Genomic DNA, 27,870 nt, shown 5'->3' on the forward strand with positions numbered 1-27,870 from the left:
TACCCCGCCTCCCACGGAAGAGCCGCGATTGGACGAAGCCGCCGTGTTTGGAGCACCGGAGCAGGCAGGAGCCTACCCTGCGCCCCGGTGCCGAAGGAGGGAAGAAGAGTCCTGCTGCCGGGCCCTGCAGCTGAGGAGAGCCGCCGCACGAAGGAAGCCGGTGAGTGGGTTGCTGAGCGGGGGAGGGGGGAGGCGGGGGAAAGCATGTGCGCGCGCGAGTGCGGGCGGGCGGGCGGGCTTTGTGTGCGTGCGTGTGTGTGACTGTGGGGGAGGGGGGGGGTGTGTGTGTGAGCGAGTGTCTGTGTGCCTGTGTGTGCATGAGCCCGCCTGTGTGTGCGTGCGTGCATGCATGCAGAGGGGTGGGGGCTGCCTGCCTGCGTCTGTGCAAGGGCTGTGAGTTACTCTGCGCATGCGCGGGGACTCTGCGCATGCGCGGATCAGACGCGCGCTCCCGCGGTGAAAACTGCGAGCTCGTAACAGATTGGTGTCCTCATTCCCAGCATTCTCACTAACGGGCCACAATAGGTCTGAAGCAGACACCTTCAATGCTCACGCATTGAGGGTAGGTCTGCTCGACCTAAAAAGGCTCCAACAATCCAATTAATTACTCTGGAGGCATTTTTCATTGTGTAACCAGCTTTCCTAAAATTAATAATTGGTCATGTGACCTAGTGCATTGCCCTGGTGACAGTTAATCTAAAAAGTCAACTATGCACATTGTTTTTTTGTAAATTTCATTCAGATTGGAGGCACTCATTAGTTAAGCCGCTGGTAAGCCCTTACAGTATGTGAAATGTCATCCAGCTTTATCATATTTACAAATAATTCCAAATTTTTATACATGTGTTTTATCAAACATTTTATGGCAGTTATTATTCAGAGGAAATTATTAACGTGGGAGCGGAGTACTGTTGTTCCTCTTTAAGCTGTATCTGTATCGTATCTGTTTTTTAAACACTGTATTGTATTTTATCTTGCACACTTAATATTGGTTTTATTGTGTATGCTTTTAGGATTCACACGGATATCGAATAAAGCATATTTTAATTTGATATTGAGGCAGACGAAGGCAGCCCAAAACATAGCTAAAAGCTGATGCTCAATACAGCCAGACCTATTTGGGTGGACTCCCAAAGGGAATCATAAAAACAGGGAACTTAACTATAGTTACTAAGGCGAAAGATATGGCAAAAGCAGTAGCCACACACAAAAGAGATCACTTTATGCCTGAAACTGCCCCATGGAGTGACTTTGCCCACTTATTAAAGACCTGACTGTATGGACTCGACAATCTGCAGACTGAAAAGAACTAGACCAACCGATAATGGACAGGATTTCTGAAACAGCCACAATGCTAAAATTAAAGTAGAATTAAGGTCCCATCAGATTACCGGTCGAGCTCTTTAAGAAATGTACTACCCTCATCTACCACCATTTATTAGCCCTATTTATTGAAGCAGCGGAGCAGTGAAGGCTGCTTGATAACGTGTGCAGGGCTCAAGTGCAATAATTCCTAATGAAAGCATGCCATCCAAGAATAGCCCTCATTTTTTTGGCCAATCACCCTCAATCTAGGTTGTTAACATTTTTACAAACATTCTTGTAAAACAGCTAAGTGATTAAGTCCCTCACACACCAGGACCAAAATGGATGCATTCTGGGGAGGAACAGCAGACGTGGCCTAAAATGGCTATATTTGGAATTATAAGTCATGAACTCGAAGTCTTGCATGCCCTAGACAGTACTGATTCTGAAAAGGCGTTCAACTTCAGAAGTTGTGACTTTCTATTTCAAGTCCTTACGCTGAAAATTTAAACCTAATTTATCGTCTTTGTGGCACTGCACCTGGCAACATGGGACAGAGGATGAAATAGGGTACTATAAAATGATTTTGCAATAGAGAGGGGTATGTGATAGACGGGTCTTCTCTCGCCCCTTCCTACTTGCCTTCGTTACAGAAACCTTGGCTGATTGAGGTTGTGAGGACACAGTGGGGAATGGATTTCAGTTGAACAGACCAACCAAAGAATACATATTACTACAACCTTAGATGCTTAAAAATTCCCCCTACATCCAATCAACGCCTAACAAAAATACTAGGCGCATGCAGAGGATTATCTAGGCTCACTATGAGGGACAAAGGAGTTCGAGTGCCAGTGAGATTCTCAGTTGAGGAGAAGCAATGGAAAACAAAACTCGAGTGGAGGTAGATAACTTAAAATATTTGGCAATCTACATAACTCTGTCCCAGTGCAAGTATTGGGATGATCCTGCACAAGGATTTGATCTGGACATCTTTCCAGATTGCAATTCACAAGCCCGCTTATATGGATCCAAGTTCACAAAGTCCCTTCCCGACGCCACAAGTCAGTCAGATCATGGTAGAACGCCATAAAACGTACTGGGTGGTACAGACAATTGACAGAAGAAACTCCACTCTGAAATCCTTGGAGGGCCTCATATCAGCACTTGAATAGTACAGCTCCCATTTTTCCCAAATTATTTCAACTAAAACATGCTTTAGAAAGATAAAAAGATCAGTTGATGAAAATCCCAGAGTCCAACCCTCTTGAAGCCAGTCGACATTAACATGAGTTTCAGGGATTTTCAACAGAATAAACCAAAATGACTTTTTTTGGGTTTGTTTAAGCTTTTCCCAAATAGAACATGCAACAGGGAATTCTGGACTTTACTTGCCATTCACTCATCAGAACCTGCTGCAAAACCTCATCCTGAGACCATGGCATAGCCTTGCCAGTCATTTTCCTATCAGCACCAATGCGAGGGAATAGCTGCAGCCATGGCAGTGACGGATGAAGCCAGTAAACCAGGCTCTGCTGGAAGGCACACCGCAGATCTGTTGACAATTTGGGTTCCTATAACAAAAAAAAGAAACAACAACAAAAAAAGAAGGACATACTCTGGGTGGTACATTAAAATAAAGCAAACATTATTAAGCATAGCATGCATCGCAGGAGGATGATTAAGCATCTGCTTTCCCAGTCAAAGTAATTCATATTTCAAAACTGGATCTTAGGGTGTCTTCATTTCCAGTGGGTAATTAATTGAAGATCTGAATATGGGTGCTGTAAACCACACTCATACATTCTGCCTTACAATACCAGTTTAGAGGATTACTTGTGCCCATGGTGCATCAATATTTTTTTCTTGGCTTAGGTAGCACGCAGCAGTAACGATGGACAATCAAGCACTAAAAAGACATGCTGCGTGTGTCAAATACATGGAGGGTAATCTGTGTGACTTCAGCGGGTATGCGGAGGTGGCTTGCGGCAGTATCGCTGGACGATCAAGCACTAAAAAGACGTGCAGCGAGTGTCGGTATCAACACCCAGGAGACACCACAAGCACTCATGCTGTGCAACACTACAGTGTACCGGCTGTAAGAGACACGGCCCATCATCCATGCAGTCTATGCTAGCGGCACACCTCCACAGTGCCTGTCCACCCAGCGATACTACAGCAAGCCACCTCAGCGAACCCGCTGAAGTCATACAGATTACCCGCTGTGTATTAGACGCTCGCTGCAAGTCTTTAGTGCTTGATCGTCCATAGTTACTGCTGCGTGCTACCTCAGCATACCCGCTGTAGTTCCACACTGAACTGGAACGTCCCTATGTCCCGCTAGGAGCTCGCGGTCACTTTTTCATAACATTTTGACTGGATTACTTGTAAAATCGGATGTTACACCCCCTTCTTACTCTTTTCACGTGAAGTATAACGTTTACAGCCGGGTTGGAATTATCACCGCCAGAGCGTTTATACAAAGACTTGCATCGTTACCTACAGCCCTGAGGAAGTCACTGTGGAGAAGCGTGGCTCAGTGGTTAGAGGCGGCAGACCCGGAAGCTGAGATCGGCCGTGGACCAGGGTTCGATTCCCCGCCTCTGCGGGTCTCGGGCTCAAAAATCCATGGAGTCGATAATTCTCGCTCCGGTGCCTACTCGACTCACGGGGTCACACTCTGCGACTCTGGGCAATAGCTTGCTTAATCTCCACTACGGCCCCTTGCGGCGGGATGCCTGGCTTTCACCTTGTGGATACCCGACCGGGGTATCTCACAGGGGAATACCAGGACGGGTTCCCTAAGCAAGCGCCTTGAGACCCCTGGGTTAAAGTGTTGCTCTATATAAATCGAAACACATTTACATTTACACTGGATCACTCCCATTGGTGACGAAACACATGTCGGCTGGTTTTCGTTTGCTCGTTTTGAATAATAAAATCAAGAATCAATTCACTGGAAACGTACATTGACATTTCTTTGAGAAACTAATTTTATCATTTTGACGGATATCTTGTTTACGTGTGCCCAGGACAGGTTTCTAGATTACATTGTGTAGGGTCCTCCCCTACACACACACGCAGGAGCGCCTATATTCCTGAGTCACTAAAAACCCTTCAGACATGACAAACAATATTTTTTTTCTTGGTATGAATTCTAGTAAGGGAAGGCCACAAAAAGAGCATTCCCATAAAAAGTGGCAAACCACATGGGAAACACTGCTTCCACCTGCCCCAGTCACTTATATCCCCGGGCAAATTCATAACGGCTGATCCAAGATCATGTTTATGCGATCCGGTATGAGGTTATCAAGAAATAAGGGGGCACTCCAAATAGCAGGCCCTAAGAGTATACACAAACTTGAAAGACTCCTCCTGCATTATGTTTGTAATCTACAACAGTCAAGGCTACAGACCAGACTGTTTGGTCAAGCATTACAGTTGTAAGTTTGTATAGTTGTCTTCAGTCTGACTGTGTCCAGCACTAATAGGCTGACCAGACTCAATAGTCTGGAAATTGTGGCACCAACAAAACAGAAGGTAAACAATGTCAATGGTTTTACATGTTTCAGGAGCTTTTCTCTTCAAAAGCAGACGTCCAATATCAACTTGCAGACACAATAAAACCATTCTCTAAGAAACAGGCTTGATTGGATCGCTTAGCCTTGCCCATATTGTGACAAGTGGGGCGAAGTGTAAAGATGGAGCCCTTTCATGGTACGGTTATGGATAGAAAAGGTTTTGCTCACAGAACAATATTCCGATACAACAGTTCTAGAAGCAATTTTACAAGCAATAAAATTGTGATACATCACCCCTAACCCTCCACCAAAAATATTGTGCCGGATTAAGGCTCAGTTTTCTGTTTTCACAGATTCACACTAATACAGATACAAAACAATGTATTGCTCTGTCTGTATATGGAAAAATACAATAAATAGCCAGTTTTTTTTTTTGTGGTGCGCTGTGCTATCAATTAGGACTGACCGTCATACTGTACAGAATGAAAGCATGGGGACTTAATGGAATATTTCCTTCATCAACAGCAGGTGGACATGCATTTGTCCCACTAAACAACTGTTTCAGACAAGTGTACTTCACATAGAGCCGCTTACAGACCTAACATACGTCTAAGCGGGACTATGCATTTATCAGTTAAATGTGGAACTGTACTAGTTCATTTTTTTCCAAGAACACAAACTAAAAATGGATAAATACCAATTAGATAACCAAACAAATATGGAAAGTTTTCAAAAGAACACCATAACTGAGGGAGCTATAGCTTTACAACACAGGTCAATTGTTGAAAATCCATCGCTACAGCAGAGATTGAAACTTTGTAAGGAATAGACTAAAAATCCATATAAAGTACATGGTCAGCTTTCTACAGTTCCTCTCGTAACACTGTTGCTGCCAGACTCCTCTCTTGAGAATCATTCTAATAGGATTATTGACTGATGTGGACATGGGAGCAAGAAATTCATTCAAACTCATTTTTTCCCTCAACTGTTTCATTACAGCTGCCCTTTCCCAGCTTGCTTAGGTTCATCGAACAGCTTATCTCCTTCGCAAAAATCTAAGCCATTTCTATATTTCATATTTCCTATAATTTGCTGTGCAAATTAAGGAAACTTGTTATTTGCAATTAAGTGGCTAATTCTTGTACACATCGCACACTTCAAAGTAATAGACCTTGACAGCAGCAAAAGTCTGTACATACAAAAGTAATGTATTCTATTTAGCTCAGAAAATCATTCATGTAGCGGAAAACCACTTTCTCCGACATTACAGCTAGATCATCGCCAATAAAATACAATACTGCCAATCTGTAATAAAACATGAATTACAAAGGCACATTTGCTTGAATCATTTTTACCTGTATGCTTGGTGGCAGATTGACTGCTGTTGCTCGACAATGCATAGTAAGCCCTTGTGATTCTTCTTGTGCCTTTAGGTGATCTGCCCAGGTGAAAGGTAGAGAAGAGGTGAACAGTAGACGTGTTTTAATGCTCCAGTCCGCAGGAAATTCATCGGTTCCTAAAGACTCAGGCGGTGAGGCTTTCTGAGGACTCTATACAAAACAAATTGAGTAAATAAAAATAAAATATAAGGATTAGATTCTTAAACACAAGGCACCTTAGACCAGAGGCTCAGCAAATGAGTCAGCGAGAGCATGAAACACTGACACCATCGAGATCCCTTTCATTGGTTAAACTTTTTCTTGCACATAAAGTGTTAAACAGTCTTGTACCACTGTTTCCTCCCATGGAATACATAAATACAGATTTCCCTGCCCACTGATTAGTCCCAGCCACGTTTATTCTCCTCAGCTCTGGTACACTGAACCTTCTAAATATTAGCAGACGTCGGCCTTCCTTCAATTGACTAGAAATAGTAGAAGCCTTTGCCCTAAACACAATAGCAAAACATCTATTTAACTATACTTTTGGGCTTTACTTGGCTGCGTGCACACCACAACCAGCCTCAGAGAAAATTATCACTTCACACTGATCCACACAAAATTCAAATTGATACCCACTGCATAGTCCTATGGTACCTTGATATAAGTTTGTAAAAAAATTGTTGTCCCGAGATTTTCATTTTGTGATTTTATATCATTGGGAAAGTAATTTAGCTTGGGCAGACACTGCTAATCCAGGCCGAATTTTCCTGGACAACACTTTTAAAAATGGCAAATGTGCTGCAATGATGTAATATTACAGGAACCATGAGACCTATACACCTCATTTTGGTGTCAAAATATAGGTTTTGGGGGTCATGTAGTCTTATAGAGACCTAAAGTAACTCCTCAGAGCAACCCTTCCACCATTTTTTAAAAATGGCAGGTCTGTAATGATGTGTTTTAGCCATATTGGTAATTTATTTCAATATTTTTTTCGTTGCAGGTTTTCCATTGATTCAAATTCGTAAACATGAGCAAAGCAAATGATAGCAGAGGATCTTAACCTCCCGACAGTGTTGCTAACGACAAAATTTGAGGACTCCAAGAAGAAAAACAAAAAAAGGAGTCCTATGCCAAACTAATTCAAGAGAGAAGCCAACATCAACTGCGGCACCAAAGAAGAGTTAGAGATGTTGCAGAAATACAGCAAGACCAAGTTCACAAAAGATTGAAGAGGATCAAATATTCTATCATTGTAACAAGTACTACAAGTTGTATACAATGGAATAAGGCTAGGAAAATATTGCAGCAGCTTTGTATGCCCGCCCGAACTGCATGTGTGCATACACTGAAAAATATGAATGTACAATGATCTCCCAGCAGCAACGTAACAGACAGCCTTCAGTTAAGTTTGCACTCTTTGAAAAAGCAAATTAGGTTTCAAAGTCAATTTTGAGTGCTGGCTATGGGTTCAAACTCCGTGAGATCAGAGAAATTACGGTCAACATTGATGAATTTGTATTGATCCATAATAATGAAATTAAGATTTTTTTGGGGTCAAAATATGTACTGTAACAGAATTGGTTTGTTAGTCTAACAAAAAGAATGAGCCACTTATAGTGTTCTCAGCTGATTGGACTCCTGAAGTCCTTGCTGCCAAAATAAAATCACAGGATGCAGTAAAATCAGCACAAACCTATTTTACGAAACGTCCCGAGAGATTTAGATTTTGGACTTAATGACAAATTTTGTGATGCGTCAGAGCTCTGCAAATTATGAAAGTCAACAACGATGCCCGATGTGGTCTTAACATTTTTTTACATCATTGTTTAATATCAGCAAAGCAAAACTGTTTCAAACGCAAGTTCTAGAGCTCGGAACAGAAGCCGACAACAAGGATGATGGCTTTGAAGATATATGGGTAGAAGTGGAAGACAATCCCATGAACCGACAGGCTTATGTACTGTCTTTTTCAAATAATGTTTTATGAATTACATCACAGCAAAAAGAAAACTGTTACACATGATGACAGCCCACGAAATCTATGACCAGTGCAAATGTAGAGAGCTAATCACTTAAATGAAAAAGATTGGTTCATCAACAGGTAATAATGACATAGTACAAGCAGGAACTTGTTAGCAGCTCATTCTGTAAAATCTTGTGAATCCGACAGCACACCACTTCCAAGTCACTTTACCAGAAAAGGATTTACAATTGCTGCTCCTTCTTGATGAATTTGATTTTGAAGACAGTTCTTTGTCTGGAACATTAAGCACAGAGGATACTGCCATGGTGCTTTTTCAAGACTGTACCAATGAAGTAGCTGCTGGAAAACAAACTGTAAGCTGTAGGCATACACAAACTAAGCTGCAAACTTATAACCCAACCTCCTTGCAAACGGGTGCAAAAAAAAAAAGGTGTTCTCAATGAAAACTGCCGTTGTTGTGGAGTAGAAGTCACAATTGCGAATGCTCAAGATTTCATCCATGCAGAACTTCGGGGAGGTAATTCAGACTGTTTTACTGATAGCAAAGTCAGTGTGCACCTTGCAAGAACAGCACATTGTCTTTGACAGTCTTCTTGAACAATCTGTCAAAGAATGTGAGAGAGTCAGGCGAATAATCTACAAGTGGAATAATTGGCATGGCCTGCATCAAAAATTTGAAACCTATACCTGTGCAACTGGATACATTCTGGTCATCAACATGAAACAAGATTAACTTGGAGATGTTAACTCGCCAAAACATTGCTGACACTCCGGTGAACAATGAATTTCCAAGTATTGCAAGTGGAATGGTTGGCAATGCAAAGAGATGGATTTAAAAAGGTACAGGACATTGTTCAAGAACTTTACAGCAAATTGGAGGAAGCGGACCTTTGTGTTGTGCCACATGTGGAGTGGGCTGTTCAAATGGTTCCAATCGTGACATTCTACTGTCACAGATACTACTTAGATTTGTTGCAACGTTCATTAGTCAAGGATTGTCATAGTTATGAAACAGGAGAGAAAAGGCATTTAATCCGGCTTCATATTTCGTTGAAGAAAATTGACTCAGATGCCCCGTGTTCATATCAAGGCACATATACTTATGGGTGAAGACACTAAAAGCAAAATTAGAACAAAGCTTGTAACTTTAACTGCTAAACCTGTGAAGATTCTAAAAGGATTTACTGAGGCAGAAGAAGAATGTGACTTTAAAGACGTAGAAAAATACTGTGTGTGTTTGGAAAACAAGTTCTGACTGTCACACATTTGATGATAGTCGGTACATGGAGATCAAGATAGCAGTCCCGCTAACTGACCTTCCACCAATGTCATTCTGTGCATGGACACATTAAAAGAGCGTTCTACTTGATCAGAAGATGTGTAAATGTTTTTGGATCATGAATATGCAGAGATAGATCTATGTGAATTTGGTTGGGAAGATATTGATGGGGTGCTAAAACCTATGAAATCGCTAAAGCCTCCACTCACAGAACTTACACCTACATGTACTTCCAAAACCGATGCTACAAAAATAGGTCCCCGTCAACATGCTCCTCTCAAATGTTCAATTTTCTACAAAGGTACGACTAGCGAATACCGAAACAAAGTGAACTAAGAAATTGTGTCTAAAACAGGAGTGATTAACATTTTTTTCATATTCAGATCAAACATTGTTTGGTGTATACATAGAGGGATAAAACATTAATATTTGTTTCATTTCTATATATGTCTTTACATCCTCTAGTATAGCCAACATTTTGGAAAATAGGGAAAGGGTTGCTCGGAGGAGTTATTTTACATCTCTATAAGAATACTGGACCCCCAAAACCTATGTTTTGACACCAATATGAAGTTTATAGGTCTCATGGTTCCTGAGATATTACATCACTGCAACTAGTCTGCCATTTTTAAAAAGGTCATCCATAAAAAATTCGGCCCAGATCCACATGGCTATCCAAGCTAAATTAATTTCTTATTTAAGGATCCCAAAATACAAATCAAAAATGAAAATCTCTGGGCAATTTTTGTTTACACACGTATATCAGGGGGTCGGTATTAGCGCGGTCATCAAAGCTTATAACACAAACATCAGACTGTTTGTGGAGCTAAATTCAGAAAAATCTTGAAAACCGTATCAAAGCACTTAAAACAATTGTTCCCACTGTCCCAGACTCTGCCTTGCTCTCCTTCTGTTCAGAATGGTGCTCAGGCCAACCGTCTACACAATTGTTAACCTCTTCCTCAACTCTTGCAATTGTTCACACTGTGGACAGTTCCCAAATTACCATCCCTGAATCCAGAAATGAACTGAGATCAGGTTATAGCCATTGTTATACTGCTTTGTTCTACTCGAACCATTCACAGCTATGTCCAGTGATAATTATCGGAGCTAGGTTTGCGCTACATAAAATAGAAGAAAATGTTTTTAATATCAGAATGGCATAACCCAACTCTACCTTGGCACTCAGCCTACCCGGATGAGTTTCACTAGACTAGAGTTCATCTGCAGTTATATTTTCATGGTTAGTGCACCACTGCTTAACCTATGGAACAATTAGGTGACAAAAGAGCAAAATCTAACACAAGTTTAGATGGAGAGAGAGTGGCTTCACAAGCACAGAAATGTGCAAAATGGAAGAGACTTTCAACCTCAATCTACTGTCCCAAATAAAGTTTCCTACCCAGGAAACACTATATAATAGCATGCAGTTTGCTAATAACTGCTAAAACTTTAACATGGTACAATGGAATTCTTTTAGAACAAGTGTGCGTGCTACCACGCAGAAGCTCTTCCTAGCATAAGCACCCAAACCTAATACTACAGCCACAGCAGTAAAGAGGCATAGGTTTAAGGGCTATCTTTTTTGTTCAAATGTACTGGATCTTCCACTTTAATTTCTGCTTTACATCTGGAGCCTATGAATAGCTTGAATGGAACACTAGGATTCCAAGATAGGGGCATGGTTTGGACACGGACAAAGACAGCAGCTGTAAAGCTCTGTGCCAGCTCCGTTCTGCTAGCAATGTTTATGCATTCTTCAGGTGACAATGGCTGTGGTCACCCTTAAGGCACAGTTCTATAGCCCCACAAGGCTTCTTCTTTGAGAAAATAAGTTTGCTCTGTTTTCTCCGACTTGTGGTCAGCCATATTGTTTTGCGAGTGAGTAGATATTCGGCTCCCTTTGTGTTGCATTGTTCTTTCCAATGACTTGCTCCCAAAATCCCCAGTTTTTTTTTTTACTTGGCTATCTACTTCAACATGCATGTTAAAAATCATTTTCACTCTTGTTTTTTTAGAGTGGAGTGCTCTGCCTGTCATTTTGCTTCCTGCAGGAGGGGTTGATTTGGATATGGGGCCACCAACTTTTTCTGTAATAAAAGCTACTTATGTCCAATGAGGTCATACCGAGCTACTAATCTGCTGATAGTGACCACATCAGACAAGATTACATGAGTGATCACCCCATGCAAGATTACCTTCAGTGATTTCCTCAGTGCATCAGGTGAGGTTGCCATCAGTAATGTGCAAGAGTAGTTATGAATTTAATGCAAATGCAGAAGTAATACATAACAGCTGTGGATTCAATACCCCTCGCACCAAGGTAATCATTTTAGTTACATCTCACCTATTCCTCATGATTTTATCACTCAATTACCTCTTTTAAATGTATTTTGGAAATCCAGCCGTTTGTCTCCAAACATCAACTAAGTGTATGAGTTCTGAAAATACACATTTTTGTCTTGAATGCATTAGCTTCTGTTTTAGTTGGCTGGGCAGCACACTGGCGAGCAACTTCTAGATAGCTGGAGAGCTACCAGTAGCTCAGGAGCTACTGGTTGGAGAAGCCTGATTTGGATTGTTCACTGTATGCATGGTGTTATATTGCGGGAGGATCACTGGTTGTTTATCTCAGGTCATATTTGTATCTAGATGAGGAGCCTAAATATCACAAACACAAAGTTCGATTTCTTTTACGCAGTTATTGTAACTTTTTCTTTTGGTCCTTGTCCTGAGTAGAATATGTGTTCCGTTCTCATGCTGCAGTTGTCATACAAATATTTTAATGCTGTCTTAAAGTTGATATTGTAGCGAATAGGCAAGGCAAATAACTTATCGTGGACAATGGTAATATCCTCAACAAGGGACATCATGTTGATTTCGCGACATCAATGATTTTTTGGATTCCTATTGCTGCATGGGGAGTGAAAGGATTCAGAGTAGACCGTAATCCTCTTTCTGAGACAACGCATATACAATTTTTAAAAAGTCTACTAGGATAAAGATTTGCATACAATGGATAGTCATACTATGGAGATGTGGTTACCCCTTCCAAAGTTTCAGGAACTGTCCCCAAAAAGCGGATGGAACCTAATTGCAATAACCACAGATTAAATACATATAATTTGACTATGACCTCTTTGGCCATCAAACAGACAATTGTGATTACCTGTTACTAATTATCTGTCTAAGGTTTCCACTGCTTGTACTTAAATAATTTCCACATACGGTTTACAGAATTGGTTTCATCTTAATTCTCATAGTACCTAGCCTGCAATCTGAATTTAGGGGCAAAGCAGCTACCACTCATAGTCTTTGGTAGTATAAAACAGAGTAGGAACGAGGTGAATCCAAGAAAAGGACTATCTAAGAAAAAAGGTTATCACCAGTATAATAGCTCGTCCAACTACATACTATAAGTAGCTCTTGGACTAGAAGGATATTGGCAACAGCTGCAAAAACTGCTACCACACTGCAGTGATACAATCAAAACCCTAAGGCAGAACCAGAGCATTTTACAAAATTGCAATGCTGTTCTATTTATCTTTATTATTCCTGCTTCCACTGGGAGGCTACAGAATTCAAAATGGACAATTCTAACGCACATGTGGTTAGGATCATTGCCCATGCATTCTGATGAGGAAATGGAAAATCTTGTCAGAGTCGAGGAGTGTACTGTGGGTCAGACAGCCAACCTAGGGCTGCTCAAATCACTATTCAGAAGAGTTCATCTTAGATAAAGTATACAATGACAAAGACTATCTTCGTACGGTTAGGATACTAATGGAAAGGGGCGACCACTCGGTCCCCCCGAACGTATGGTTGGGTGCCCCGATACTCCCGGGAAACCATTTTTGGGCGGGGGGCGTGTCTCGGCGGGTATGCCCGAAGCGGCGTAGCCAGGGCGCGCCTTTTCCCGCCCAAGAGGGGTTGTCCTGGACACCTACACCGATGGCCACGCCCAGTAGGCGTACCGGAGGAGGGTACACGCCCTCCCGAAGAAGAATAAATAGAGCGGGAATCCGAAGAAGCGTTGTCTTGTTCCTGTGCTCTGAAGGCTGCACCCACTCGTTGCTCGTGAGCCCTCGACGGAACAAGGAGCAATTTTGAGAACTTGTAATTCTTGTGTTTCTCTTTCAGTGACTTTAAAGCGAAGGATCCAGGACCGTGTTGATCGACTCGGAGCGGATAATCGAAACCATGTCTGGCAAGAAGGCAGGAAAGGGTTCCGAGTCAGACAAAGTGCTACGCATGTTGGTGAACAGAATAGCGGGCATGGAACGAAAAGTCGACAAGTCCCTGCGCTTGGTCGAGATTTGGCGGTCGTTAAGAAGCAACTAGCCGCAATGAACAAGCCGGGTAACCCGAAGAAGGTAATAGGCCCGGCCTTGCCGGGAATCGTCCCCGAGGGTAGAGGGAAACGGGTCAAGAGGAGGGCGGTTGCAGGGGAGGTTCCGGTCCCTGAGGTGCCCCCGGTCACCCCTATCATACCAGCTAATGACCCAGTACCAATCCCAGACGCGGGTCAACCGATTCCGGTTGTGATTACGCCCGCTAACGATGAGGCTATGCCTCCTGAATTGGCCACCCAGTTGGCCGCATGGCTCAATAAGAAGGCAGGGGGTGCTACGGCGCCCGGAGACATGGCCGAAGAGGCCAAGTTACTGATCCAGCAGTTGCGGCAGTCGCGAGATGCCGCGAAGGCGAATCTCCCTCTTGTTTCCCCACAGGTGATACCGGAAGGACCGGCGGCTGGTCGCGAGAAAACAGCGGGAACAACGACCGAACCGGGTAAGCTCGCTTTGCTGCTGGCGGGGGAGGGCTCATTACCCTCAAGACGGGAGAAGGTTGTACAACATATCCCGATTGCCACAAAAGAATCGATATGGGCAGACAAGTAGGTCAATATGTTTTCGTTATTAACTGACCAGCGCGAGATGGAATATGCTAAAACACAGAAAGATTTGTGGCACCCGAGCGTCTGGCGCGCCAAGATGGCGGAGTTCAGGGTGGAGGAGACAATAACGAATTGGGCGAAGGCCTTTGCAATGTTTACTGCGATTATTGGTGAACGTAAGCCCGAGGTATTGACTGAACTGTCTTGTTATCAAGCTCGAATAATGGATTTTTATGAAATGTATGAGGGGGATGAATGGAAAGGTTACGACATGAAGTTCCGTAAAGCGAAAGAATATGATTCCTCTCTGACATGGGACTGCTTCGACTCAATTTCTTGGCATAAACAGCTCCTGCCTGGGACAGCAGGGACATCCTTGCCAGGCGGGAGTGGGTCGGGGGTTTCCCGCCAAAAGCCCGCGGTGCCCTTTCGAGCAGGCGCCGGTGGTGATCACCAGCCGAAAACCGGCGGGAATGGGGGAAAGCGGGGGGTCTGTTGGGGCTTCAATAGAGGCAACTGTAACAGACCGCAGGGAACATGTAGGTTCAAGCATGTGTGTGCGGGCTGTGGGAATTCCTCTCACCCGGAGAGTTTGTGTAGATCGAAAAATAACGGGGCGGGAGGTAAAGGAGGGTCCAAGCAGGACTGAGGTGGATCATTGTCAACAATTGCCTACTCCCGTTGACCTCATGGCTATGACTCCTTGGTTAAACAAATACCCTGATCATGTCTCCGCTGGGGTGCAGAGGAAGGGATTCTTATACAGCTTCCACATCCCGGCGGGGGATTTTCGGGGGGGAACCTTTTTGTAAAAACCAGCTATCAGCTCTGCATAATCCAAGTGTGGTAGAGAGAAAAATTGCAAAAGAAGTGAGTCTAGGGCAAGTGGCAGGGCCTTTTCAGCGCCCGCCAGTGGCGGATTTCATCTGTTCCCCATTAGGGGTGGTCCCGAAAAAGGACCCGGGGGAGTTTAGGCTGATCCACAATCTGTCTGCCCCAAGGGGTTGCTCGGTAAACGATGCTATTGACCCAGAAGTTTGTTCGGTGCGGTACGCATCATTCGATCATGCCGTCACCATGTTAAATCGCCAGGGCCCCGGGGCGCTGATGGCGAAATCTGATATCGAATCAGCGTTCCGGTTGCTCCCGGTACACCCACAGGATCAGCGTTTGCTAGGTTTTGCATTCCAAGGGAGTTATTACATGGATAAATGCATGCCGATGGGTTGCTCCATTTCTTGTGCCTATTTTGAGAAATTCAGCTGTTTTTTAGAGTGGGCATTCACCGAGGCCACAGGGCATAGGCATGTTATGCATTATCTAGATGACTTTCTGTTCTCGGGAGCAGCCGGCGACACGAAATGTGCGCAGGCGCTACAGGACTTTTGCATCCTCATGAGGGACTTTGGAGTGCCATTGGCACCAGGTAAGACGGTTGGACCATCTACTTCACTGGAGTTTCTGGGAATTGAGCTCGATTCTGTGGAGGGATGTTTCCGTTTGCCAGAGGGAAAGGTAGCTAAATTTAGGGCTTCCCTGGAGCTTCGCCTTAGTAAGGAGAAAGTGACCCTGCACCAGTTACAGCAAACAGTGGGTCAGCTTAATTTTGCCTTGAGAGTTATACCAATGGCCCGCCCCTTTTCGCGCTCTATTGCACAAGCTATGGTTGGTCTCAAAGAAGGACACCACCGCACGAGACTGTCTGCAGAGGTTCGCCAGGATATGCGCATTTGGTTGGCATTTCTGGCGGACTTCAACGGTCGAGTAGTGTGGAACAAGCCGCCAGCGGCTTCGGACGAGCTGGGTTTGTGGACTGACTCGGCGGGGAGCGTGGGATTTGGCGCCATCTTCGGTAACCGATGGTCGGCGCAAGCATGGCCGGCGTGGTGGCACTCCTGCGGTCTCACAAGTAACATTGGGTTCCTTGAGCTATTCCCTATTTTTGTTGCTCTGATTGCATGGCCGGACGAGTTCAGAGACCGCTCTGTGGTATTTTGGTCTGATAATATGACTGTTGTCGAATGCATTAACAATCAGGCAGCACGCTGCAAATGGATCTTGAGATTGTTGAAGGAAGTTGTGCTGCTTTGCATGAGACTGAATGTACAGTTCAGGGCGAAACATGTGCCGGGCGTACTGAATCATGCAGCTGATGCGCTCTCTCGTTCACATATGCAGGCGTTCAGGGGTTATCTACCTACAGCGGACCTAGTGGCAGCACCATTCCCGAAGCACTTTGGCTAATCGGTGCCCCGGATTACAAGACCTCGTGGCAGCAAGTTTAGCCCCCAGGACAAGGAAAGCATACGAAGGAGCGTTTCGTTCCTATTGCGCATTTTTGGGTCCCACAGGGAGTCAGAACTGGGGTCGGGAGGAGTCCTACCTTGGGTTCTTGGTAGCTCTACACCGAGAAGGCCGATCAGCGGCAACGGCCAGTAGGCACAGGGCGGCCATTTCATTTATGGCGCAGGTGCACGGCGTAAAAGACCCAACAAGTTCCTTTTTGGCGAGAAAAGCCCTTCGCGGCTGGCAGCGCCTTGAAGGTCGCAAGCAGGATGAGAGGCGCCTGATTGGCTTAGAAAGGTTGTCCCTACTTATGGCGAAACTAGTCGAGACAAGCTCCTCCCAATTCGAGGCGGTTTTGTTCCGGGCAGCCTTCGCATTAGCGTTCCATGGGGCAATGCGGGTGAGCGAACTGGTCGCTAAGAATAAGAAAGACGTTGAGGGAGGCCTGTGCAGGAATCACGTCCTAATTAGGGGTGATTCGATGGTGGTGACGATAGCCAGGTCCAAAACCGACCAGGGGGCTACGGGGAACAGTATTATTGTGCAGCGCATGAGAGGGTCCCCCACGTGCCCGATACTGTGTATAGAGGAATACTTGGCACTGAGGACTGCTACGTGGGGGGGAAGTTTGCTGAGGCACAGGGATGGCACCCCACTGACGAGGTTTCAGTTTCAGAGGGTGCTGGCGCTGACAATCGCTGCCGCGGGCATGGACCCGAGCGATTTCGGGACCCACTCCTTTAGGATAGGGGCTGCTACTGAGGCTACAGCCAGGGGTCAGAGTGCGGAGGAAGTAAAACAGTTGGGATGATGGTCCTCGAATTGCTTCAAAGGGTATGTGCGATTGCACATGTTGTAAGTCAATTGACATGCACTCACGCTTCTTGTCTTTTGTTTGAATTACAGTTTCGCGAGCACATCATTGCAGTCGACCCAGTACCAGGAGACCAGCGGTCATGGATCACCGTCTGATGAGAAAATGGTGTGGGTCGTGGGCCACTCATACGTGAGGCGGGCCGGGGACGTATTCAAAGCAGGTGACGCGACTCGCGCAGCTGGGGAGTACGGGTACAGAGTGGCCTTCCACGGAAGGGGCGGGCTCTGTATTGACCAATTTGAATCTTTTGTTGAGGGTCTCTTAGGGCGGCAGAGGTCACCGCCATCTGTAGTCATAGTACACCTGGGGGGCAAGGACTTGGTGACTCTGGGTAGACGAGTATTGTTCGAGCAAGTTTTGTCTGCCGTTAGCTGGTTGGCAAAAAGAATCCCGGGGTGCACAATTGCCTGGTCCCACATGATTCCCAGGAAAGTGTGGCGGGGGGGCCTTGCGGTGTCAGCACTGAACCATTCGGTGAAGAAGGTTAACAATAAAATTGGTAGATTGTTTCGCTCTGCGCAGTTGCATAGTATTCCTCATGGGTGTATTCGGGGTGATCACATGTATCTGAATGATGGGGTTCACCTGTCCCGGGAGGGGAATGTTTTACTCATAGGAGACTTCATAGCATGGCTAAGGGGTTTGAGGAAGCATGACCTTTAGGAGGAGTCTGTGGGGGGGCCGGATAGCCGGTCAACTATCCGGCCTGTGGCGGTAAGGTCATGATCGGTGAGCAGTAATTTCAAGGTCCCTAGAGGGGGGCGCCACCCACTATGGATGGGAGCGTCCGAGGGGGGGGGGGGGGAGGCGGCCATCGGCCCCTCCCACTGAGAGGCGGAACCCACTAAGGATGGGTCGCCAAAGGGGAGACGGCCATAGGCCCCTTCCAGGGGAGGAGGCGGCTATATGCCCCTCCTACGAATTTCCCGGGGCCCGGATATCCGCGACGGCGGATAGAGTGCGGGGATGGGGGGGGGGGGAAGTCTACGCTGTCCTTCCTACAGATACCTCGCACGGGAGCTCGGACGACCTTTAAGATGGCGTTGAGCGGAAAGGGGGGCCCCCAACAAGACAAGGGAAATTGCAGTTGGCAATGAGGGTACAGTCCTCTGCGCATGCGTCATTCACACCGTGAGGGCGACAGTTTTGGTAGTAGGGATCTGACACCGGTTAAGACCTTGCCGTTGGCCCTTAATGCTAGGATGTACAATTTTAATTTAGAATGTATGCATTTGCAGGATGTTAGACTCGGCTAGGAAACCTTTGTATTAGAGATTTGTTAAGGTTAGCCAAAGAACATGTCTTCATCGAAATGTAATAAATGTAAAATTGTACATGATTATGAAACTTTTATTTAATGTTTTAAATTTTGTTTCATATTTTAATAAATACGGCCGGGAGGGTGACTCACTCCTGCCTTCCAAAAGTTCAGATCTGTGTCCGACTTCCCATCCTTGGGGATTGTGTTGGGAGGGGGTGACGGGCATCCCGGCCATATTACAACAGCAACCTCAGCGACCAGTGTGCACTTCATTCAGTCCTCTTGACAGCACAGGTCATGTTACTCATGCAGTTTCAAATCTTTATTATAAGATATCTTTGCTTGGTTATGAAAGTTCCATATGTAATGTCCAGTATTTGTAAAGCACAAACAATTACCTCAGGGCGTCAAGGAGCTTGGGGCAGTCAGGAAGATTAAGCGAGCTATTGCCCAGAGTCACATGGTGCTGGGCTGATCTGCCGCCGGGGATCGAACCGTGAGCCCCCGGGTTCCGGAGTCAGTCTCACTGACCGCTGCGCCACACCTCTTCCCGCAATATGGAAGAAAGATCTTGCATGGGCATTGAACCTCCATCATCCTGCACTTTTCTGCCTTGTTACTCTCTCTTTCCCTGAGCTGATGTGGTGCTACAGATTTATAGCATGGCCCAGAGGAGAAATGAGCTTCAGATTATGTTTCTTTACCTTCCAACTGGGTGTGCTTAAAGTTTCCATTAAGATGCTTACAATTTGAAAATTGCATCTCCCAACTTAAGGAAACTATGTTCTCTTCTAAAAGCTGAAACATATGCCGAGTAAAGGTTGTGTGAGAGTACAAGGAACCTTGCAAAGAAACATTTCCAGTTCATTTTCGCTGTGCACAATGGTATATTTACAGGTCTCCTCAGCTCACTGTTTTTTCAAAGATGTTGCTTATTGGTTCTAGTTTGGTTGATCTGTGTTTGCTTAAAGCGGATCTTGTCAATACAGACCATATCAACTGTTGAGTTAAAGGTGCACTTGCTGAAAAAGGATGTCTAAATAAGTTGTCATAGATGCAACCAACGTTTCTGATGATCTATGAATGGGTAACAGGGGATCCAAGGAGAACATAGGAGCCACACAGAAAAACACAAGACTAACCTTCTTGCTAGCTTGAGCATTTCAAGGTCTAAAAGCAGCAGGGCAAGGAGTCTGCATGAAGTGAAGATCCACTTAAACCTTTAAAGACAGTCTTCTTCATTCACACTGGACACAAAGCAGGTACAACTACTTTTAGAAGATTATGGGGTATGACGAGGGATATGTGGCACAGGCCAACTACCCACTATTCCATTGCCTTTACACAGGTGTAAGCAGTGAACACTCAACTACATTCTAAACGTGTTAAAATCTTATTTAGCCTTCTAACTACGCCAGTCTCAATGTTGCAAGTGTGCCATTTTGAAAACAAAACAGACTCCAGCAGATTTCAAACATCTGCTGCTCAGGAATAAGATTTACAATTATGATTTAAACTAATGATGTTTCTCGAAGCTACAGTCCCTATGGAAGAGACACTTGCGCTGTAAGGAAGAGACACTTGTGGGTGTATGGAAGAATGTTGAAGAGCTTTATGCACAGAGATATACACAGATTTAGCCCAACTTATATAGACATGTAAGAGTTACGAATAGTCCAGATTCTTCTACTTAAAATATATACCTTTGGTCGCGCCATCCCCATTTACAAAATTATGGCAAACAGTGGAACAGCAAGTTAGAGCCCGAGAAATGCTGAAACATAAGTGTATAAGGAGTTAGTACTTGCCCTGAGTGAAATACCTAGAGTCTGCAAGGAGAATATGTAAAGGTAGCAAAATGTGGTTTAATGTGCAAGATATTAGAAACATTCAGTGCAATCATAAAGAAGCTGGAAGGTGTCCAAGTAGAAAGCAGAGCAAACTGTAAGATGTTAAAAAAAACGTGGGATTCAGATGTCTGATATTTATTTCACCCCATTACATAGTCTTTATTTCTTCTGCATTCAGTGAGTTGAATCATCTTTTCACCCACAATATCAGGAAAGCAATCTAAGCATAACCGGTCATAATGGTTCCTGGAATACTACCAAATTACATTTAATTAAAGGATGACAGTAGTTGTATAATTATTAGAAAATGTAGTACAACAGGTGGGTTATACTAAAATTACTTAATATCCTATTAAATAACACCCAAACTCTGGTTAATGCAGATAATTAAATAGAAGATTAGAGTTAACATTAGGGTTACAATACGATTATATATAGAAATTACAATTACTTCAGGCTTTTGGGTAAGAATTTATGTTGAAGTCTTTTCAATACATTTATCCATCTATAAGAGGAGGGTCAGCATTTGGATTACAGTAAAATTACATTCTCAATTGGCTTAAGTTTCATAAAGGAGAGTGTGCCATTATGGATTGTATTATAATAAACTTCACTTTTTGCATCAGACATTTTACCTTTTGTAATCCTAATCGTGTTACTTATTTTAACTACTATGAAATAAATTTGATATCGAATTAGAGAACAGCCGCAGGAAATAAATGATACACATAAGAATGTTAATCACAAGTGACAAGATCGATTTTCCTTTCTGGGAGAAACAAACAATATTGAAATTATTAATAAAATAATTTAGCCAGTCACCTTTTGATGCAACATTGGAAAATATCCCTTTGTTACTTTTTGGTTTACCTTCATGAAAACAACTGTGCCATTCATATAAAGCTTTTTGGAGATTAGATAAAAAAAGCATTGGATGCAGAAAGAGGTAGCTTTGCAACTGATTGAGCTAAAATTATTTGCACTTGAGGTATGAAGTTTAGAACTTGAAACATGCTCATGTGGTGTCTGCTGTTTTCATAGCAAGTGTAGAAATGTAATTCACAGAAATCATTTGAGGCAGGGATTTCCTTTAACAGCTTGCATACATAATAAACAGAGCTTAATGGCAACAAGAATCGCTAGTATCGCATTCCAGAGATTTAATGTGTTAAGACACAATGATTCCAGCAAAATGTAAATAGGCTAAAGAACATGTGTGTGCTGGCACTGGTGCAAGGCATGACCGATAAGTAGCCAACATTATGTGACCACTCCAGTCAGTTCTTTTGCCATTCCGAGACTTGTTTTTTGAATAGCACTAAAAGTAGGAGCTTTACAACTCCCAATATACAAATGAGTTCTGGACAAAAACTGCTTATGGTCTCACACCGACATGAGCCATTATAAATTGTGCTTGTGTGGTAGAGATATCTGTCCAATGCGGTGCCCATTTCCGTTTGGATGTTGTGATCAACTTTTGTGTCTATGTGTGCATGCTCTAAACAAAGCTACCCTAATCGGTTTTGTCAGTGTGTGTTTCATGATGAAAACTATGAAGAATCAGATCAAGAACATAAGCAGAATGGTCCAGGTAATTTTGGTGTCACTACAGCATGACCGCCTACAGCATGACCGCCTACAGCATGACCGCCTACTGAAACAAAAGTACAAGGCTCTTCTCAACATACGATTAAAAAAACATGGATGGCAGCTTCACGTTTTGCATCGTAACCATACAAAGCCAAAGTGTATTTGTTTTAATCTAAGCATAAAATACAAATAAATGGAGATTACCTTCAGGACTGGAGCAGCAACTGAGGTTCTTGAAAAGATATCTTCCAAAACAGCATTGTCGTCAACACAGTCCGACAACTATACAAAGAAGAATACAGTAAGTTTATCTTCATGTACAATACATGAAATCAAGATGAATAATTCAGAGAGCTCATACTTCTGTGAGTAACGGGCCCGGCTCATGAGACCCGACATGCATGGTTTCCAAAATACATACCAAAAGCATGGAACTTGTTGCAATCAACTGTTCCTGTATGGCCATTAAAACACCAAATGAGGACAATCTGGAACTGGTCACTAATAGGTTGTGGGCCATTTTGCATCTAATCTAGTTTTCACCTTCACAGTTTCCTCCAAGTTAGCTTATAAGCGGTCATCCATTTTGCAGTTGCACAACATTGTGGGGCTTTCATCAACTGACTCTGGAGTGTAGACTCAGAAAGACTCATTTGATGGGAGGGTTTTAGGAAACAGTCGAAGTAAAAAAAAAACCAAAAAAAAAACATCGCTTTAGGATTTTATTTTTCAATAGCCCCTGAACAAAGGCAATGGATGGGTGAGCACAATCCCAAATTTGTTTTTTAAAGCTTTATATCGTTAATAGAATGCAATAATAACAGCAACAAAGACAATCATATCTTTCAGAGAAGTAACAGAGGTAGTAGGCTTAATAGGGTCATAGGCCAAACCAAGAAGGGCGGGAAAGTAGAGGGAATTATAGGAGGGTGGAAGGCCAGGTATCAACAGGTCAGCCTACTAAAGGCTTTTCATGGAGAAGGAAATGAAAGAGGCAGAGATAGGCTGGTGAAGTGTGGTGGCAACGTAGGGGGTGGAAGGTGTGTGAAGCACAAGAGTGTGGCAATGCTGTACGCAGTCAAAGAGGTTGCATTAAGTTGCGAAACGAGGCAGTGAAGGGCCAGAATCCAGGGCAAAGTACAGCAGGGATAACCGCATGGGGGAAAACTCCCGGAAATACAATAGGAGAGAGTCCCACTCATGATGGGATATTGTCGAAGTTCCCTGGCCATCTCCGTGCAAAGGACGGTGCTCTCAGCCTAAGCCAGGGTCGAGAGTCTACACGCCACCGGACTCACGAGGCTCAGCAGCCTTCCAGCGGAGTGATAAGGTGCGCCGCAACAGGAGCATGGAAAGATGTAGGAAGTGTGCCTCAACTCACCATTTTGCAGGTTGTGGCAAAAAGCTCAAGGTGCACAACTCCCATGTATGGAGAGGGATTAAATCAGTCACTTGTGAGGCGTGATGAGACAGTTGTATAATGATGCGCAGGCAATGGGCATGTCCAAAACATGCGACAAAGGTCAGCATCTTGTGTGAGGCAACGAGGGCAAGCACCAGCAAAGTATCCACCGATTCTTTCTGAGGTTAGGTAGGCCCTGGAAAGCGTAAAGAATGCGTAAGCTTGAACTGGGAATTAAGAGATATTGTCACGGGGTAGGCAAAGATTCTGTCCAATTCCTGGTCAGGGGGTGATCTGTTTGATAAACCTAGTTGTAATCCAGGCTCGCAAGGCGGGCCTGTGTGAGGTCTTACAGTGCCCAGGACAGCCAAGTAATAAGGCGACTGCCAGTTCACAGTGTGTGAAGGTATTATAGGAGAAAGATTGAGAGTTCAGTGGTCGTTCCATGAGATTTAGCACGCAGTGCCCAGAGCACAGCATGGTGTGCCAGGAACTGGCACTTAGGATCCCACAACGAGCAGCTAATATACAAGGTATAGGAACCTCGTCCTAAAAAAAATAAATAAATTAAAAAATAAAATAAATAAATAAATAAAAATTCGCCCAAGGTCTAAATGCCCCCGTGTGCCAATCTGAGGGTCGCTGGCAACAGAAGGCACCAGCAACTCGGGAAGCTCTGCAGAGGAACAGCCGAGGACTAAGACGACTGAAGAACGTCCTACAGTTGTGTGCTGTTTAACTGTCGGGTCAGTTCGGCAAGCATTATCCAGTGGCTCAGCAGCAGTGGTGTTTGGGGTGCTTCCAGCTTCACTGTTCATTGGACTGATCCTTGCCCCTGCTCCCGCCAAAATCCTGGTGAGTGTGAGGACATAAATTCCAGGGGCCGTTGTTATATTAGAGGTTTGCCGTTTTAAATATGTTAAAAAAACTATGTATGTTAAGCTCTACTTAACATACATGTTAGTATCCCTCAGGCGTCATCTATACCATAAAAAGGCAACCCAGAGGATGCGAGGAGCCGCAGGGGGCCTAGTCTGAGTAGAATGAAATAGTCAAAGGACTTGGTTTAGACTACAAGTTGGGGAGGCTGAGGCGGTGTCATCCATATGGCGCCCTGCAAACCATCCGCACACCCACTGGAGTTGTGAGGCTAAATAATAGTGTTCGCAGTTAGGGGTGCCAAGTCCATTGTGGGCGTGAACAACTTGAGTAAGGTCACTCTTTGGCAGCCATCCCTCCAGAGGGGGGTCACCAAAAAGGAAATTGAAGGTGTGGAATATAGAGGGATGGGGGAGCAAGGGACAGGTTAGCAAAATAGTACAGCAGACACCAACATTATTTTAAAGAGTGTTACTCTGCCAAACACAGAGGGTTGCCAGAAAGCGATCTAGTTGCATACACTGGTCACTGCCCTACCAAGATTACCAACCCACTCCTCATGATAAATCTGGATTTCCAAATAACAGAACGTTTGAGGTTGCCATTATAAGCGTCTGCACCTCAAATTAATTCTAGCTTTTTCCATAGTAGGGCGCAGGGAGAAGAGGCAGTACTTCTGCCAGCTCAGCAGAAGACATGCACCTGTGCAAACTTGGTGAAAGTGGTCATGATGGTCGACAAATCGACTTGCACATCCAAAACGTAGAGTAGAATGTCGCACACGTCTACAGAGATGACATGGACACAATCACCAAGGAGAATCTCCGTTGACGTTCGCGTGTACATAGCGAACACCCCTGTTTAGTGCTCCAGAAGAAAATGAGTGCGGCCAATATCAGACATACAGTTTGGCATATATGAGGCCAGAGACCAAGTCAAGTCAAGTCAAGTCAGAGAATTTATATAGCGCACTACATACCCAGAGGGTCTCAAGGCGCTTAGAAAGGGGAGGAGGATTACTTGTCAAATATCCATGTTTTAAGTTGCTTTCTGAATGCTAGGTGGTTCTGGGTAAGGCGAAGGTCAGCGGGGAGTGAGTTCCATGTTTTAGCCGCCAGGTATGAGAAGGATCTGCCTCCCATGGTGGTCTTGTTGATGCGAGGTACAGTGGCGAGGGCTTGGCTGGAAGAACGTAGTTGGCGGGAGGGGGTGTAGAAGGACAGTCGTGAGTTGAGGCATTCTGGTCCGATGTCGTAGAGTGATTTGTGTGCGTGGGTTAGCAGTCGGAAAGTGATCCTCTTATTGACGGGTAGCCAGTGGAGGTCTTTCAGGTGGCCAGAGATGTGTTCGTTGCGTGGGATGTCTAATATGATCCTGGCTGAGGCGTTTTGGATTCGTTGAAGTTTCTTCTGGAGTTTAGCGGTAGTACCTGCGTAGAGGGTGTTTCCGTAGTCCAGTCGGCTCGTGACCAGAGCATGGGTGACTGTTTTCCTTGTTTCGGTGGGGATCCAGCGAAACGTTTTTTTGAGCATGCGGAGAATGTTGAAGCAGGACGAGGATACGGCGCTGACTTGTCTGTTCATTGAGAGTGAAGAATCCAGGATGATGCCTAGGTTCCGTGCGTGGTCTGTCGGGATGGGTGCTTTTCCAAGGGCTTCCGGCCACCAAGAGTCGTCCAATGCAGAGGGGGATGTACCTAAGATGAGGACTTCTGTTTTGTCTGAGTTCAGTTTCAGACGGCTTTGTTTCATCCATTCGGCAACTTCTTTCATTCCTTCGTGTAGGTTAGTTTTGGCGGTGCTGGGGTCATTGGTGAGAGAAAGGATTAGTTGAGTGTCATCCGCGTAAGAGATGATGTTGAGGTTGTGTTGGCGGGCGATGGCCGCGAGGGGGCTCATGTATACGTTGAAGAGGGTGGGGCTGAGTGAGGATCCTTGTGGTACGCCACAGATGACTTCAGTGGCCTCGGACTTGAATGGTGGGAGGTGGACTCTCTGGGTTCTTCCGGTGAGGAACGAGGTGATCCATTCAAGTGCTTTTCCTTGTATTCCGATGTTATTGAGGCGTTGTAAAAGGGTGTTGTGGCAGACTGTGTCGAATGCTGCAGAGAGGTCGAGGAGGATGAGGGCGACTGTGTCTCCATTGTCCAGTAGAGTTCGAATGTCGTCTGTTGCTGCGATGAGGGCGGTCTCAGTGCTGTGTTTTGCTCGGAAGCCAGATTGTGAGGAGTCGAGGGATTTGTTGGCTTCGAGGAAAGCGGCGAGCTGGTTGTTGACGGCTTTCTCGATGACCTTGGCCGGGAATGGAAGGAGCGAAATGGGGTGGTAATTTTTGAGTTCGGTGGGGTCCGCTGTGGGTTTTTTCAGAAGGGCGGTGAGTTCAGCGTGTTTCCAGTCTTCCGGGAAGGTGGCGGAGTTGAAGGAGCAGTTGATGACGTCTCGGAGGTGCGGTGCTATGACGGAGTGTGCTTTGTTGAAGATGTGGTGAGGACATGGGTCTGTGGGGGATCCTGAGTGGATGGAATTCATCATCAGGCGGATTGTGTCCTCAGTGGAGATTGGGTTCCAGTCGTTAAGGGTGTTCACGGGGGGAGAATGTTCAACAGATGGTAGGGTGGGTTGGTCTCCGGGTTGGTTGTCGAAGCTGTTGTGGATGTCTGCAATCTTGTTGTGGAAGAATGAGGCTAGGGAGTCGCAGAGGGCTTGAGAGGGGGTGATGTCGTTGGAGTTGGCCGAGGGATTGGAAAATTCCTTGACGATGTTGAAAAGTTCCTTGCTGTTGTGGGCGTTGTTGTCGTCAAGTCGATCCTTGAATGCTGCTCTCTTGGCCTTTCGGATTAGTTGGTGGTGAGTGCGGGAGGCGTTTTTGAAGGCGTCCTTGGTGCTAGTGGTTGGGTCTTTTTTCCAGGCCTTTTCAAGGGAGCGGCAGAGTTTCTTGGACTTCTTAAGATCATCGTTGAACCATGAGGCCTTCTTGTTGCCAGGTTTGCTTTGACGTTTTTTCAGTGGTGCTAAGGTGTCGGCGGTGTTGGATAACCATAGGGTGAGGTTGGCGGCGGCTTGGTCTGGGTTAGAAGAGAGGGCTGGGGTGTTTAGAAGGAGCGATGCGGAGATCTGGTCCGTGGTGATTTTGTTCCAGTTTCTTAGCAGAGTTGGTTGGAGGTGGTTGGTGGGTTTTGGTTTGTTGTAGGTGAAGTGAACGCAGCTGTGGTCAGTCCAGAGGAGATCCGTAGTGTGGCTGAAGGAGACATGATTGCTGGAGGTGAAGATGGGGTCGAGTGTGTGACCTGCGATGTGGGTGGGGGAAGTGACTAGTTGTTTGAGTCCGAGGTTGGCGAGGTTGTCTAAGAGGGTGGTG

The 27,870-nt window shown here is 44.9% G+C and overlaps 1 protein-coding gene across 1 annotated transcript in view; it reads right to left on the minus strand.

The window, feature by feature from the left end:
* DONSON (DNA replication fork stabilization factor DONSON) overlaps positions 1-27,870 on the minus strand; it is a 108,730-nt gene that overhangs the window by 54,159 nt on the left and 26,701 nt on the right. Inside the window, exons 2-4 of the mRNA XM_086935340.1 lie at positions 22,437-22,514; positions 6,179-6,373; positions 2,698-2,876 (exon numbers count right to left, since the gene is read on the minus strand). Coding sequence (XP_086791466.1) covers positions 2,698-2,876; positions 6,179-6,373; positions 22,437-22,514 — 452 coding nt within the window. The remainder of the gene's footprint in view (positions 1-2,697; positions 2,877-6,178; positions 6,374-22,436; positions 22,515-27,870) is intronic.

The sequence above is a fragment of the Lissotriton vulgaris genome, chromosome 8 (genome assembly GCF_964263255.1).
Source record: "Lissotriton vulgaris chromosome 8, aLisVul1.2, whole genome shotgun sequence".
Classification (NCBI taxonomy): domain Eukaryota; kingdom Metazoa; phylum Chordata; class Amphibia; order Caudata; family Salamandridae; genus Lissotriton; species Lissotriton vulgaris.